This window comes from Cryptomeria japonica, chromosome 5, assembly GCF_030272615.1.
Source record: "Cryptomeria japonica chromosome 5, Sugi_1.0, whole genome shotgun sequence".
Lineage (NCBI taxonomy): Eukaryota > Viridiplantae > Streptophyta > Pinopsida > Cupressales > Cupressaceae > Cryptomeria > Cryptomeria japonica.
Window position 1 is genome coordinate 747,039,678 of NC_081409.1, and position 15,987 is coordinate 747,055,664.

General features: G+C 34.8%; 1 protein-coding gene and 1 non-coding gene across 7 annotated transcripts in view; both read right to left on the minus strand.

The window, feature by feature from the left end:
- LOC131064111 (diacylglycerol kinase 1) overlaps positions 1–8,690 on the minus strand; it is a 76,763-nt gene extending 68,073 nt beyond the window's left edge. The window contains exons 1-5 of one of the 6 annotated variants that reach the window (XM_057998135.2): positions 8,533–8,676; positions 8,172–8,228; positions 7,978–8,097; positions 7,318–7,505; positions 4,228–5,835 (exon numbers count right to left, since the gene is read on the minus strand). In XM_057998135.2, the coding sequence (XP_057854118.2) occupies positions 4,228–5,376 (1,149 nt within the window). In that variant the 5' untranslated portion in view covers positions 5,377–5,835; positions 7,318–7,505; positions 7,978–8,097; positions 8,172–8,228; positions 8,533–8,676. The other 5 variants (XM_057998138.2, XM_057998133.2, XM_057998137.2 and 2 more) reach the window with 5 other exon arrangements.
- TRNAV-AAC (transfer RNA valine (anticodon AAC)) lies at positions 376–447 on the minus strand. Its single transcript has one exon. It is a non-coding gene; the product is annotated as a tRNA-Val (tRNA).
- Positions 8,691–15,987: the final 7,297 nt, after the last annotated feature.

A 15,987-nucleotide genomic window follows, 5' to 3' on the forward strand; every position in this document is an offset into this window, starting at 1 on the left:
CTTTCAAGGCTTTGAACATGTCATATGCAGAATCTAACCTTGTAATGATAGGTAGTAGATGCTCTTTACTCCATCTACTAATAACTCCATTGCTTTAATATTGTTCTTTTCCCACTGACTCTGTTCATCTTTTCCATCAGGTTTAGAAGGATTCTCTATTATTGTTTTTAACTCATTCTTCCTTAGTACCAACATCATTCATAGTTTCCATGAATCATAGTTTGAGGCACCTTCAAGTCTGTCTCCGAATCTGATTCCATTCGTCATTTTAAAATACAAACTTCCAAGGAGATATCAATCTGATCTTAATCGGATCTTCCTTCAGGCAGTTAGGCTTTATAGAAGGAAACCTGGCTCTGATACCATGTTGAGACATGGACCAGCTAGGACTCGAACCTAGGACCTTCCATATGTTGCTGGAGTGCTCTACCACTGAGCTACTGGCCCCTCTTGGACCAGTCCATTGTCAGTCCAGGTGTGGCTTATTTCCAACACCAACAGTTATTATTTCTACTATTATTAATATATGCATAGTTAATTATGATAAGGTTCCTTTACAAGCTTTCACCCAATCTACCATTCCACTATAGAGGGGAGATGTGGGCATACAAGGAAAGCAAGTAGCCTGGTGGTCCATTCGAGTTAAGTTGGAAGGCCAAATGACAGATGTAATTCCATGCCCCTGAACTTGATGGATAGGCTCAAGGCACCTTGTATGATCTCCCATGGGCTTCATAGCATGGATGGATCATTGGGTTAAGTCTGAAGGGAATACACATGCACATTATGTAAACTACAATGATGATTAATATATTGTTCCTAACCCTAGTACGAAAAATTGATCTTATATCAAGATCTAATTGGTAAAGTTATGCCTCTAACCATCTTACATCTCTTATTTTAAAGGAATTTCTGATTTTAGGCCAAAAACTAGGGCATTTACATAATGGGACATTACAATACTAAGCTAATGAAAACAAATTTGGAGCTAGAGATCAAACTTGCAAACTACCATCATCGCTTTTGGGCTAGAAGGACTAATGTCATCACCATTCACCACAAGAAGCACAAAGCAAGAGATGATAATGTCCATAGGGGCATGTCCATGTCCATGGTGGATTCCAACAAGCTTAACGATTGTAGAAACAAGAAAAGTACTCCTCTTGGAAATTGTCCTAAAATCCAAGATTGATGAACCTCAAGATATTTAGAGAAAATTAGCAATATGTACTTGTCCCTGTGAAACAATTATGAGCAAGGAATATGGTAGCCTTCAATGCCAAACAAAGACGAATGACAATGCCTAAACTAAGATTGAGAAGGTAGGGGCACTCTAGTAGCAGAAAGAAAAGATGGCAAAGAGACTCAAAATAAGCAATAAGAAGAAAACAAGATCGTTACTCAAATTTCACAATAATAAAAAATCAAAGGGAAATGTATCATCGCCATGGAAGAAAAAATGGGAAAACCAGTAGTTAACCACAGCCCAGCAAGTGGAATGTGCTTGTTTGAACCATTTGATGCAGTTTTTTCATTGAAGAGATTTTTTTGTGAAAAACAAAAACTTCATTGGAAAACAGTTTATTCAATAAACCATGGTTTTTATGGTAATTATTTCAAAAAAGTATGTAACTAAGTTACTAAACCTAACTCTAAAAATGCATTTTTTGAAGAATTTGGAGCTTGGTTAATAGCAGTTAAATTATGCAAACTAGCATGCACCATGATGATTCCTGTCACCTTCAAGGCCTTAATCTAGGCTTCATGATGGGGACTTTGTGCCTCAACCCTGCCCAACATCGCAATAGGGAAAATGCCAATAGTACTGTACCCTAGTCCCAGCGGAATGCTGCCACCAACAGAATCCCACTCTGGATTTAAAAAGCAGCATTTCTTGTACTCTGAGCCTTTAGTTTTTTAGGGTAAACCACACTTGATTGAGAATTTGATACTAGTTAAGAATTTCAGAAACTAGTAATATTAGATATTTATTTATATATTGTCTGAACTTTGTTTCTCTTTCACCCCACACTATAGTTGGCATGAAATAGCATTAACAGTTTGTTTTTTAACATATTTTTATGAGTATTTTAGCTGTTATTAGTTTGTCAGGTTTTTCGCATACATACCCATTTAAAAACAATCATTTAATTATGTTTACACTTTCAGTTTGCTATGCCAATGCCACATAAATGGAATGCTACCTTGTTCTGCAAATTCAAGAACACTATGAATATCTCGAGGAGGTGCATAAGCATTCTTCACTACAACATTGAAACACTACCTAACTATTTAATACAATAGATGAACCTAAAAATGCTAGTAAAAGCAAACCTACAGTCATATGGAGTCATTTCTGCTTTCTGCAAATGATGCCAGAAGTAAATGTCAGCAGAGGGATGATAAGAAACATAAGTGTTATTGTGATGATTGAAGGGCATTTCCTTATGAATCAAAATAGGCCCAAAAAAAATAAGTACATATGATTAATACCTATGAAATTAATGGCATAGGATGCTACCCATTTAAACTAGAAAGGAACGGAACACATACAGCTCCAATTGAACTTTGTGAGCATAAAACTGAGATTTACTCCATGAATGCATGGGGCTATAACACTGAACAGCAGATTAGACTAGATATATTTAGGATTGATTTTACATTGGTTGCATCTACTTTTACAGAATTATTTTCCCGTACAAACCTCCCAAACCAATTAACTCTCTACTGGAAGCTTCAAAACATCTAACTTACAAACTAATACAAAACATTTAATAACTCACGTTTGTAATGTTTATATGTTTAATAGTATACTATACTAACCTATAAATGTAATATAATAATTCCAAAACTCCCACCTATTAGAACAATCCAAACAAAGCATGGAACACTGCGTGGACTGAACACAATAGCCCATATGGAATTTTGATCAACCAAGACACACACAGAGCTCACTAAATCTCCCAACTCACCGAGAACACACAAAAACAAACACATCAAAGGATGCCTGATTGTCCAACAATACTCACAATCAAGACACACTCACCTATTCACAAGTTCACCACTCCTCTTGTCAATCACAACATATTCAACTATCCACAAGAACACTACTCCATATGTGAATCAAGACATACTAACGATCAACAATGCAATACTCAAGCTGCAAAGCAAGATCTACTCAACTATATCCAAAACAATAACATTCCTATGGATCGAGACATACTCTACTAACCACAATTACAAATGTCTAAGTCTATGGACTGAAACATACTCAACTAGCAACAACACTTCCAATGGAATGAGAAATTATCAACTATCCACAAAAACATAAAACTTAGAAACTATCAAGCCCCCTTGCACCAAGACAGGACACTAATGAAGAACTAGTGCTTCACATCCAATGTACAATCCTTGAGCAAGAATCTAACTTGTGATGGAAAAGGTTCCTCCAACCTCCTAATGTCCTCTAATCTCCTCTTAAATTCTGCTATACTCTATCCACCTGATCTTGCATTAGAGCCTTTGAAAGCTCAATAAGTTTAGTACGTATATAAAATGCCCTGAAAGAATAAATGCGACATTTAACCATGTCCATATGTAGAAAATAGCAAGTGTCGATTTCAACCAACAATGCACTCATGTAGAGGAAACACATAAGAATCAAACTAAAAATTGGAAACACCTCATATAAATCCATTGCTCATGACACTTCAAAACAAAAACAAAAATAATTGGAAATACACTGCAAAATATTCATTTGGAAAAAGGAAATAACAAAGAATTCTATAAAAGGTCGGGAACAGGGATTGCCCGTCTTCCATCGTCCTTATCATATAGATTGCATACACATTTAGTTTTCCCTTGTAGACATATTTCTACTCAATTTCTTACAACAAATCTTATCCTAATTTTAATTTACAATTTTTGAAATTCAACCACATATCATCATTATATTCCTAGGTTGCAGCATTTTGTTTTGGTAACCAAAAGCTGAGCCTATGTCACCACATGATCCAAACACTGGGTATCATACCATAGTTTTTTTTTTAATAAAATAGCTAAAATGTTTATTAGATTACTAATAAATGTTGCCAAAATAAAATCTTAAATGCAATGGGAAATAAAATTATAAAACTGTACAAGAGATATTTCCATATGCAATCATGAAACCATTTAACAAATCATGACAAAAAACATATGAAAGGGTAAAGATATAGAAATGATCACCTGTATAGGATTGAGGAGGAGGTTTAAGCGCATCCTCAATGAAGCACCATGCTGAGCCCCACTCTTCCTGTTAATGAAAATTAATAGTGGTCTTCCATCTTTAGGAAGATTTAGCAACTCATATCTTGTACCAAGCACCTGGGAAGAAGTATCATTATGACTTAAAGCCGTAGCATTTGATTCTTCTGTTTTGTTTTCAGTTTCCCCATCATTTATATTATTATTAAGATGTGGTTCCTCTCCATCTGTAAACCCATTGCATCTTTCACCCACCTCAGCTAATCCATTGTGTGCTGGCTGTGAATCTCCCGTGCTATCCATACATGTATCCCCAATGTTATCGGTATTGTTGCTGTCAAGGGATGACTCAATTGCACGCTTAGCTTTCCGTGTCCTTTTCCTGATTTTTCCTCGCACAGATGATGCTAATTCATTTGCCCCATGAGTGATCGAGCTCAAAAATCCACCTCCCACACTTTTACTGTCCAAGTCTTTCACACAAAGTGGGGATATAATGAGTCTTTTCAAAGGACCCAAATCACAAATTTCATCTGATTCAATGCTCAAGTTTGCATGGCATTCAATGTGCAGCAAGCGCTGACACCATACACAACGCCAGATTGGAGAAGCCCCAAGAAAAGAACCATTACAAGGTGCTTCACAATATGAGCAACATGCAGTTCTGTCCGGAATATCCTCTATTTCTGTCCATCTTTCTATCCAGTGATGTACTAGATGTTTGGAACCAACCATGGCCACACATTTGCAATCTTTAGGTGCATCCTTTGAACATTCTAAATGTGCTTCTACACCACAAACAACACAGCGGTGTATGAAACTGTTGGAAGCTGTTGCTGGCCCCAAAGACTGTTGTGGTTGAAGTGGCTCCAAACAAACACAACATGTGGAATGCTTTCCAGAAAACCCATTCTCCTGTGTCCATGTATGAGCGGTAGGGATCGTCAACTTTGATTTGGACTTTTGTTTTGCCCTTGCTGCTTTCATCCAATGTAGAGAGTCTTTTCTTTGCAACTGTAGAATTGTATACAGAAGAGCTATAAATCCAAGGAATAACATGGCAAACCATGGCAAAATCAGCATGTCCGATAAATTCCCCATTCTTATAGGATTTCCACTTGCATTTTTCATTGGAACAAAGTTACAGAATTTCTTGAGAAAAGAAAAATTGCAAACAAAATTTGAATTCTTCTTTGATGCTATGAACCCAGAATTGGAAGACTTATTATATCCATTGTGCACTGTAGCAGCATACACTGGCAAACTTATCCCATGAAATTGGTGAGAATCGGTTGAATTATTAATAAAAAATGAGTAATTTTCTTAATGCTCAACTCTTTTCCATATGTATTCCTATAACCCAAACAATGAACCTTGCAATAGCCACCCTGGAGACTGATAAGGTTAATCATTTTGCTAAACAAACACCAGAAAGTTCTTTCGAATCCAGTAAATATTGGTGACTTCAACAAATTAAATCACAGTTTGTTGAATATCTGACCAAATCTTAGCCACCAAATTTGTTGAGTAAAAAGCAAGAAATGATCCCTTTATGTACTTGTGAACAGAACCGATCGAGTTTAATTATATCTGCCAAAACAAGAGAAATGGTTAAATTTAAGATAATTCAACATTTCACTCAAAATGCTGAAATGACTTAATACATGTTAAGATAAAGAAAATACATCTATAGGCAAAAAATTAAAACCCTCCCTTCTTTCACAATACAGCATTATGATGAAATTACAATAACCATAAATTCCACAGTACATTCAAACCAATCCAACATTACAGCAACATTTATGTCTTCAAAAGTCATCAAGCAAAATAAATGCTCACTCTAGAAAGGATTGAATCTCCACAAAACAAAAATGACCTTACCCTCAAAACACCAGCATATAGCCAAAATTTCTAACTGCAAAGCATGGCAATCACCCATAAATTGTTGACAATATTATTTGGTGGTGGTTGTGGGTGTGGGTGTGGGTGTGGGGGGGCTCGCATATAAGGGTAATTTTGCATGCACGATTGCGTTTACCATCCAACAATTCCCCGGTGATTTGAACACAAGTCTTCATTGTGGTAACAATCAGCCTTAACCACACCCAACAGACCGTTAAAGAAACAATTGTTTGTTTCCCAAAAAATCTGCCTTACTAGAGAACCAATTTTACCAAACTTTATAAAATTCAAGATGATGAAAGTTTTGAAGCAGTGGCTACTGTTGTCAAAAAGCAGGAAGATCATAAAAAGTCCAATTTCTAAGTTGCAGCTTGATCTTATGAATGCTGTTAAGAACTTGGACAAAAAGAGTGAATTTGAAGGTCACGGCCAGAATGGAGTAGATGGTGCATGAGATGCAGGTTTGAGCAATGCATGTGTGACGAAACAGTACTGTGCTTCTGCCACCCATATAAATTAATGTGGTCTCAGAAAATTATATATATTTTTGTTGGTCAAGCAGGATTTGGCAGCCGTTTTGGTAGGGCTTCCAGAAATATCATTATTTCTTGCATTCACATGTTTATGGGGTTGGCTGGAATTCTTTTTGATGTCTATGTCCCGTATGAAGCGTGGTGTTAATTCCATTTTTTATTTCACAAAAGTGTTGGGTTTCTTGCTGCAGGGATACGGAAATGCCTTTCTGACAGTATTTTTGTTTGGACCTTCAATTTACATGATAAAATAAGCACTCAGTTATGTTTATTTGGAATTTAGATACACAAGGGAATTAGCCACAATGAGTTTAGTACTTTGGACAGATAGGTGAAAATGTTCCGGTTTGTCTGCAAATTATTCAATGATGTGACCAACCCAGGACAGGAAGGGGGTGCTTAAAACCCAACAGGTTGTATGCCTTGATGTAAACTCTGATAGCAATGGGCATAAGGGCAACTGGTAGATCTATCTCTCGATGCTGATCTTTAGATGGAAATGATGTGGTATTGCTCAATTTTTTACTTTTATGAAAACAATTAGCCATAAACTATTCCAACATAGATAGTTTTTTTAAGGTTATGAAAATATTAAAAAACAATAATAACATCAAGCTAGCCAGATACCCAACAATACCTGAAATTGGCTCCAAAATGGCTGTTGACGTCTAGCTATTCGCTACAAAAGATGTAAATTGAACACTCTGAAGTAACCTGTAGAAAATGTTCTCAATTCTGTATAACAAAGATAAATAGCACTCAATTACCACTGACAAGTTCTCTAAGGCTACCATGAGAAAAATGCCTTCAACATCCCGTCAAATTCTGCCAAATTTCAAAAAGCGGAGAAAACAATAAGCCCTAATAATATGCAATAAAAAATATCTGAAAGCTTAAAAGACGAAAAAACAAACTGCTTTTCGAAAAACAATTTTCCCATCATAAAGACCGCCGCAAGGCGTGCTTCTAGAGTCAATATTGTGCAAAATTGTTTATGAATGACCGTAACAGATGCAAACTTAAATCATATAAATCATTTTGTACATAACAATCATGAAAATTCTATGAAAAAAACCATTTCATATGAAAAGGATGAAATTTATTCGTCAATGAGGTAATTTAAAGCAACAGGCAAAGTTCTAACAAAGACTTCCATTTTCCTGAGAAAACCGCGACTATACACTTGTTAAGCAAGACTGTTCGTGGATAGGTAAACTTATATTTAAATACTTCAATTTGGCTGTAGTTACCCCAAAATACTTCTAAAAGATTCAATTTCGTGTCTAAACATTCATACCTAGCCGTGGAGATATAATTTGCCTAATACACGAAGTTGTAACATTTGTTCCATTGTCGCCACAATACGCACAAATACATATTTCTAGGTCAATTTTATGTAAACTTGTTCGTGGATAAACTGCACAGAGGTTTTAATAGATCAAAATAGTTCAATCTAATCGTAATAACCAAAATTTGCATAAACAAACTCACATCCATTTTAGCCGCACTGACAGATCCACATTCATACAGAAGCGATCGAATTTAACTCTGAAACCATAACATATATATTAAATAAACTTCTGACAAAGTGATTTATTCCCTCCTGTAAATCGTATATACATACTTGTAAATACAAATTTATGCAAAATTGTTCATGTCTAAACTTAAGCAGTATTAAACTTACATCAATATAGTTCAATTACGCGCAATTATAGCAATTTTCTCGAAACAGATCCATATTCATCTAAAACTTCTTAAAATGGCCTAAGAGTGCCAAAATTTTAATAAAAAGGCTCGAAATGCTTCATTTTTGCAGGAGAGGAAAAATTAAGGCCCAAATAATCAACTTTACCTGCATCTTTCAACAATTTTGCCGGTGGTCTCAGAAAAAGAAGTTTCTTTGTCCCGCCTTGTTGTCCTTTGCTTTTTCTTTCTCCGTTTCTTTCGCATTCTTTGCTTCTTTGTGGGGAATGCGCTGGAATGCCGTAACGTCAAATGCCTTGATCGTGGCCGTCGAAGCTGAATCCGAATATTGTCGGCATGATCGGGACCGTTGAGTGCTGACGAAACTTTGGTAGGCCCTTTTTCCGTAGAGCTACAATGTGACCACGTCCTGATGCGCCTCTTCAGCGGGCTCCACGTGGACTATACGTGTTGACGTGGCATGGAGGTTGAGAAAAGCTTTCGTTATGTCGGTTAGAATCTGGACATTTGGACTTTAGTTGCAAGGGTTACATCGCCAATTGCTTATCTGGCTATCGTTGATATAGATTTTGTCTTATTTAATTACTGTGAGGCTGTATTTTGCGAACAGCTGTCATTTGCTGAGTTTTTTAAAAGCTCCCTTTATTGTGGCTGTAGTTGTTATGGTTCCAAAATGGCATGCCATGCCATCATGTGGCTCTCAAAATCGCATGTCCTTTCATGTCATACAACACATTTTGGGATCCATCATCGGGCTTCTGACGTGGAGGCATGTTGTCGTTTTGCAGTTGACAAAAAGCATTCGCACGCAGTTAACATTTGTCGGCCACTCTCCCAGTCACGCCTCATGGGCACAGCTATAGTTTGTAGCCACGTGTGTCCAAAAATTTGAATTTGAATTTTAAAACTCCTCTCCCGCTCCTGCGCAAACATAATTTCAAACATATTTGTTTTGAATTCTATCGCTATTGCTACAATTCCATTTTCATTTTTTGATGCTACGATTTCATTTCCATTTTTTGATGCTAGGTTTGGATGTCGTGGGTTGTTCAATCTGTCGGATGTGGGTTGCCGAGATCTGGTGAGCAATGAGCATGGAGGAGCAGCCGAAGCATTCGTGTGATGGGTCGATTGTAGCAAGGAGAACCGAACTCCCTTTTGAGTTGGAAAGTTGTTATGCAGTTTAGTACTCGCATGCCTGTGTGAACAAACAAAGCAACCACCAACAGTAGTCCATATCTATAATCGATCGCTTTGAAGTAAGTAGTTCAGCTGGCAAACCTTTTTGTTGTGTTTGTTGTATTTATGAAGTCCATCCATCCAGCAAACTCTGGGAAAGCTAAGGTGCCCTTGTATAGTAAGCTGGAGGAAGAAAACGGTCTATTCTCCTAGCTTCTCTTGTGGTTGATGATCTCTTGACAACTAAGCCAATATAATTGCTCACCACAGGAACATCTTGTGCCCTGCGTCTAGAGAGATCGAGCATACCTCTTTCTCTTTCTCTTTATTATTCCTCTCTTTCTTTTTATTCTTCTGTTAAGATTTAGCATTTGTACAGAATGTAATTATGATCACGATTTTCAGTTTCTTTTCTTGAACCGTTTCTGGTAACTCATCGCATTTTGGACAGTGCAAAATTTTGGGCATCTTTTTTGGCTGTGCAATTTGTAGACATTTTCATGTCTTCTTCTTGATCTGTGCTCCAGGTATGTACCCATCATTGTCATTATAGAAATTCCAGTCACAATGTCTCAAAAACTTTATTGGAATTCTTAAGCCATTTGTCTATCCGGGTCGTCTGAAACCAAAATATTTTGCTCTTAATGGATTGACAAACAACACTTGGCATCTAATAATGGCAATAAAGAATTAAACATTGGGACAATTGCCAATTATTTTGATCTGATTTGGTGCAACATTACCACAAGGTATTTTCTCACGCTGGAAAGAAAGACATATGATGGAACAACATCCATAAGGTTCCTAAACAAGTGCTTTCAATTCTTTTCTTCTTCTTTTTTTATCTCTAACAAGTGCTTTCAATTCTTTTCTTTATTTTTTCCCTCTAACAAGTGCTTTCAAATCTTTCCATGCTACTAAAGTGACATTTTTTTAAATGTTTGGAATTATTGATTTATGGATTGGATGTTGTATTTTTTTTTTAAATTATAATTGTTAATCTATGAATTGATAATCTGAAACAGATTGTAGAGGGCAACATGAAAAGCAGAAGAAAGCAAGATATATGCATTGGTTGATGTACTTTTTTAAAAAAATTATAATTGTTTGTCTATGAATTGATATTTGAAAAATAGATTTTAAAGAGTAAAATTTCATCAATAAAAGAGAGAAAGCAAGATAATAGCAAGGATGAGAAGTATTTCACAAGTAGAAAAATGTGTCTATTGTGAAAGATAAGGCTACAGTTAGGGTTTCTCATTAAAAATACATTAATGACAGGAATCATTGTACAAGGCACAGAACAGAGGAAGGAAAATTCCATGTTGACAGGAGAGATAGACCAAAGACAGAACCTACAATAATAAGGGATTAGTGCACAACTCAGTTTACAATTATTATATAATTTTTTTTAATGTTTAGAATTATGTATCATTTTGTGGTGATCTATTAAATTAATGTTGACAATTATTTTATATATATTTTTAATGTTTAAAATTATGCTTTAGAATTAAGCAAAGAGAGTAGAAATAATATATTTTGATGAGCTATTTAGTTAATTTTATAATTATATATTAATTTAATTATCTTTGTTATATATCAATTATATGCATATTGAATGAGAGAAACACTCCATTTAAATAAAATATTACAAAAAATAGTGTATTAGAGTTGTTAGTTTCAATTTCATATCAACAATTTTCTATTTGCATATAGTGATAAAACATGACTTTAAGTATTTTTGTTAAGATATTGACATGCCTACATAGAATGTTTTTTTTTTGTCAATTATTTTTCCCAGAAAAGTTAAGAATAAGAATAATAAAAATAGAAATAATATTTTGACAAGAAAAGGAAGGAAAGAATTTTAATTTTCAATTTAGAAATATCAATAAGAATTTCTATGTTTCTAAATCTTAAACACAAAAATACAATGTTTCTAAATTTGAAAAATCAAAAATACAATTACATACCTACACAAATATTTCAAAAATAATATATAATTTATTATTTTCAATTAAGGAAGACCAAAAAGAATTTTAATGTTTCTAAATTTCAATTATTAAAATATAATATTTTTATATTCAAAAAATCAAATTACATGCCTACAAAAATATTAAATAATATTTAATATATAAAAGTATTTATTATTAAAAGTTTCTAATTTATCATATAAATGTGTTTATTCTATTTATATTCTATTTGCTAATCTACACAAATATTTCAAAAATAATATATAATTTATAAATTTTTATGTTTAATTTAGAAAGATCAATCATAAATTCAAATTGAGCTTATAATTTTATTATAATCCTACCAATATGATAGCTTTGGCTACATTGATCATGCAAGTTAGATTCTATTATAATGTATTTATTATTAAAAGTTTCTAATTTATCATATAGATGTGATTTTTCTATTTATTAGGAGTTAAGAAAATACTTTAAAAATAAAATATAATTTTTAATTTTTAGTTTAGAAAGATGAGTAAGAATTTTTATGTTAATAATTTTAATCACAAATTCAATTTGAGCTTATAGTTTTATTATAATCAATACCAATATGATAGCTTTGGTTGCATTGATCATGTATGTTAGATTCTATTATAATGTATTCATTTAAAATAAAACATATTGGATGTCAAAATTTTGGGTTTCATGATAAATTAAGCAATAAGCCATTTTCGGTTGAGTTGTATTTGAGTCCTACATGGGAAGTATACTTTTATTCTAAATTCTTTTTCCTAAATATATTTTCTATTAAACACAACATATTTAATGTATATTTTTTATATGATGAATTGATATAATAGTTATTAGGGTTACGATCAAATTTTAACACTTACCGAACCTTAACTAATTGAAATCTAATTGAATCATAATAACCATTATTATAACCTAACATTAACCCTAACCATAATATAATCAGAATTGAACCCTAGCAAAAACCTAACCCTAAAATTAATCCTAATCATAATTAAACCCTATCTTGAATTTAAATCTCACTCTTATAATAACTTTAACCCTAAACCCAACCTAACCTTGATTGTATCCATAACCTAAACCTAATTGAACCCTAACCCTAATTAAACCTTTACAGTAATGTAAATTATGCTAACCTTATTTGAATCCTAACACTAAATTTCTAACCTTAATTTAATCCTAAGTGAATTGTGATACTAACTCCAATCCTAATTGATATTGACAATAACCTAGAATAATAACCTTTATCGTAACCTAACCTTAATAGTAACTGTTAGGCCTCATATGGAAAGCTAATGTACTAAGAGGGGAGGGGTGAATCAGTACTTCAAATCCTTTCTTCAACAATAACTTTACTGTTAAGCATAAACCAAAAATTGCTGTAACATAATATAATGCTAAAACAAATAAATAACAATCATACATGATTCACTCCATAACACATATATTTTGGTTATGCAGAAACTCTTGGTTAGAGAGAAAAACTGCGGTGGGGATGGCACCCACAACTTCACTACTGCAATAATAAAGGTCGCTCAGTTAGAGCTACATGTTTAGCTATTTCTGATAGCTTACCCTGTTAGGAGTATCAAGATCTTTAGATCTACCTTGCTAAAGGATTTTACAACACTTAAACTAAAATGTTGCACCTGGTTAAAGGCTTTACAATTTGTAGCGTCCTAAAATTGTGACACTTGCAATTTCGACTGCATTTCGGTCTTCACGATGGCGACGCAACACGCAACCTGAATGGAGACCCTAAAACTTGCTCACGACACTGAAAACTGCATTTTTCAAGTACCCTGGCCTGAACCTCCTTGCACCCTGATGTCTCGGGAGGTGGGACCAGAGCGCCCAGCGCCCTGGTCCCTGGGTCCTATTTTGGGCCCGGTCTCCTAAGGGGCTCGAGTCTTTTTGTTTGCAATTTGGAAATTAACTTTTCCTGGTCGGCCTAGGGTCGGGAAAATTAGTCTATCAGCCCTAAATGACAAGTATATAAACTACATTTTTCTCTCTCATTTGGCATGAAGAGGATATGTGTACAAAGCGTGGAAATTATACTCAAGCGTTCAAGCATTCAAGCATTCTTTCAAGCAATTGATCATTTCAAGTCTCCATTCAAGGCTAAGTGTTGCATTCAAGACAAGGATTCAACCATTGAAGAGGAGATCACATACAACATATTACTACAACATACAACATACAACATCTAAACCTTCGCACATAAGGATACCAACATCCTTAGAACAAGGTATTGGTACTTGTTTTACAGTCATTTACATTTACAGCTCTTGCTCATTTCTTGGTTAATTCCAAAACCGGGGTTTGACCTAAAGGCAAACCCCCAATCCCTAACCCCCCAATCGTCTTCGCTTTTCTGTGTGTAGGTTGCAGGTACACGGCTGAAATTGAAGATCTGGAATCCTTGTGCAGAGACGAACAGATCCCCCTTCGTTTCGCGGATTTTTCGGAGGACCGTGGCACCGGGCGCCATCGTCCCGACAACTTTTGCTCAAATTTGCAGGACAGCGCCGTATCGACATTTTACTGCTAATTCCAGGTCCGCAGCTTCATCCTATAACCCGAACTCAGTTTATAAGCGAATCTTTATGACTTTCTATGCATGCTTAGCTTAATTTCCTTAACAACATTCTTTACAAAAGAGGGTAGCCTTGCTTTTCTAATCCTTGAAATTCATTTAGCATCCAATCTTGCATTGCGTGGGATTGGATCTTATGAGTTTCAACCCCTCTTTTGAATGTAAAGTCTCTCCCCTAAGTGAAAAACCATCAAATCCTAGCGAACCTCCCTTCTCTCTCCTCGGAGTCGGAAGAGGGGAGAACAACTAGGGTTCGATCGCGATTTTTCCGCTTTACATTTTGGTGAACCTGACGTGAACATCCTTTCTGATTTTTCATGCTTAGATCTGAAAAAATTGATTACATTTCCATGTTTGATCTTTTGCAAAATTTTAGAGGTGATTGCATAAAAACCCTAAATTTTCTTTTTGGTAATTGAACTTGCGAAATGTCTAAATGTTAATGCCTGTTTCAGATCTGCCCTTCTATTACAAATTTTCAATTCATATTTGTGCTTTAATTCTAAAAATTAAGTGGTTAAATGTCAAAACCCTAATTTTTGAAACCCTCTTAATTCAACCTTTGTCCGATAATTTGACCAATCAAAACATCTCCAAATCAGCTGTAACTTTGGATTCTGCAATAAAATCACAATATCCTTCATCCCTGAAAATTTGGAAAAAAGTTGCGAGGACCGTGTTGCACTCCGAGCGCCATCGTCCCCGACATTTTTTCCAAAATTTCGGGAGCGAGATCTTGCTGTATTTTCCTGCTAAAATCCAGAATTTTGGCTGATTTTGTCAATTATAACACTTTCAAAATAACAGTCAAAGTTGGTCTTGTGATTGCTTGGTCTGAGGCTTCTAATCATTCAAAAATCATTGAAATTAAAATTTTGTGTCAAAATTGTGTTCTTACTGTCCTAAATCTGAAAAGTGTGTTATCATTCATAAAAAAATTTAGTGCTTTATTCAAATTCTTGCATTTTGTGACTTTTGAAATTAAGTGCTTAATTACAACAACTTTGATTTCCGCTTTCAAAATTGAATTTTGCGTGAAATTGAGTCAATTTTCAAATTTCAAAATTTGCATTGCTCTTGACATTCCCTCTAAAATCATAAAATTCAAAATTTCAGTTTCCCTCTCCTTTTCAAAATTCAAATTTTGCATTTTTCGACAATCTTGATAGGGTTCAATTTTGAATTTGCAACTTTAATTTGGCCTATCTACAGATCGTAAAATCACTCAATTTTTTCAGATTAGCTCTAAAATCATCATACCTTTCATCCCTGCAAATTTCGAAAAAAGTTGCAAGGACCGTGTTGCACTCCGGGCGCCACGGTCCCGGACATTTTTTCTGAAATTTCGGGAGACTGTTGTGATTGCATTTAACAGCTTAAATCCAGAAAATTGGTTGATTTTACTGAAAATTGCTACCTCTAAATTCAAAATCTTCTCTCTCTTTCTAGTGCATGAGTTTTACAACAATAAGCCCTACTTACACTATTCCCGTTAGACGAAGCCTTAGAATTAAGTCCTTCCAAGGTTTAATTACTGAGGAGATGGAACCTAATTTGAATGGTCTTTTTAACGAGGACATGGGTAATTCCTCTAATCCTCTTAATGATGAAGAAGCTCTCCATGAGGTTTCTGTAGAACAACTTTCGAAATTGGATAACCAATTTGACGATTTTCGACAATGGATGTCTCAAGAATACCCTGATAGTCAAGCTCTTCCTTTAATTGAGGGTCTAAAACGTATGCTTCAAAGTGATAAGAATGGAATTGATATTTTGCGTGGTATTGCACACATTGTGGATTCGAATGTGATGCCTATGAAGAGTTGTGCTGAAAATTTAGGTT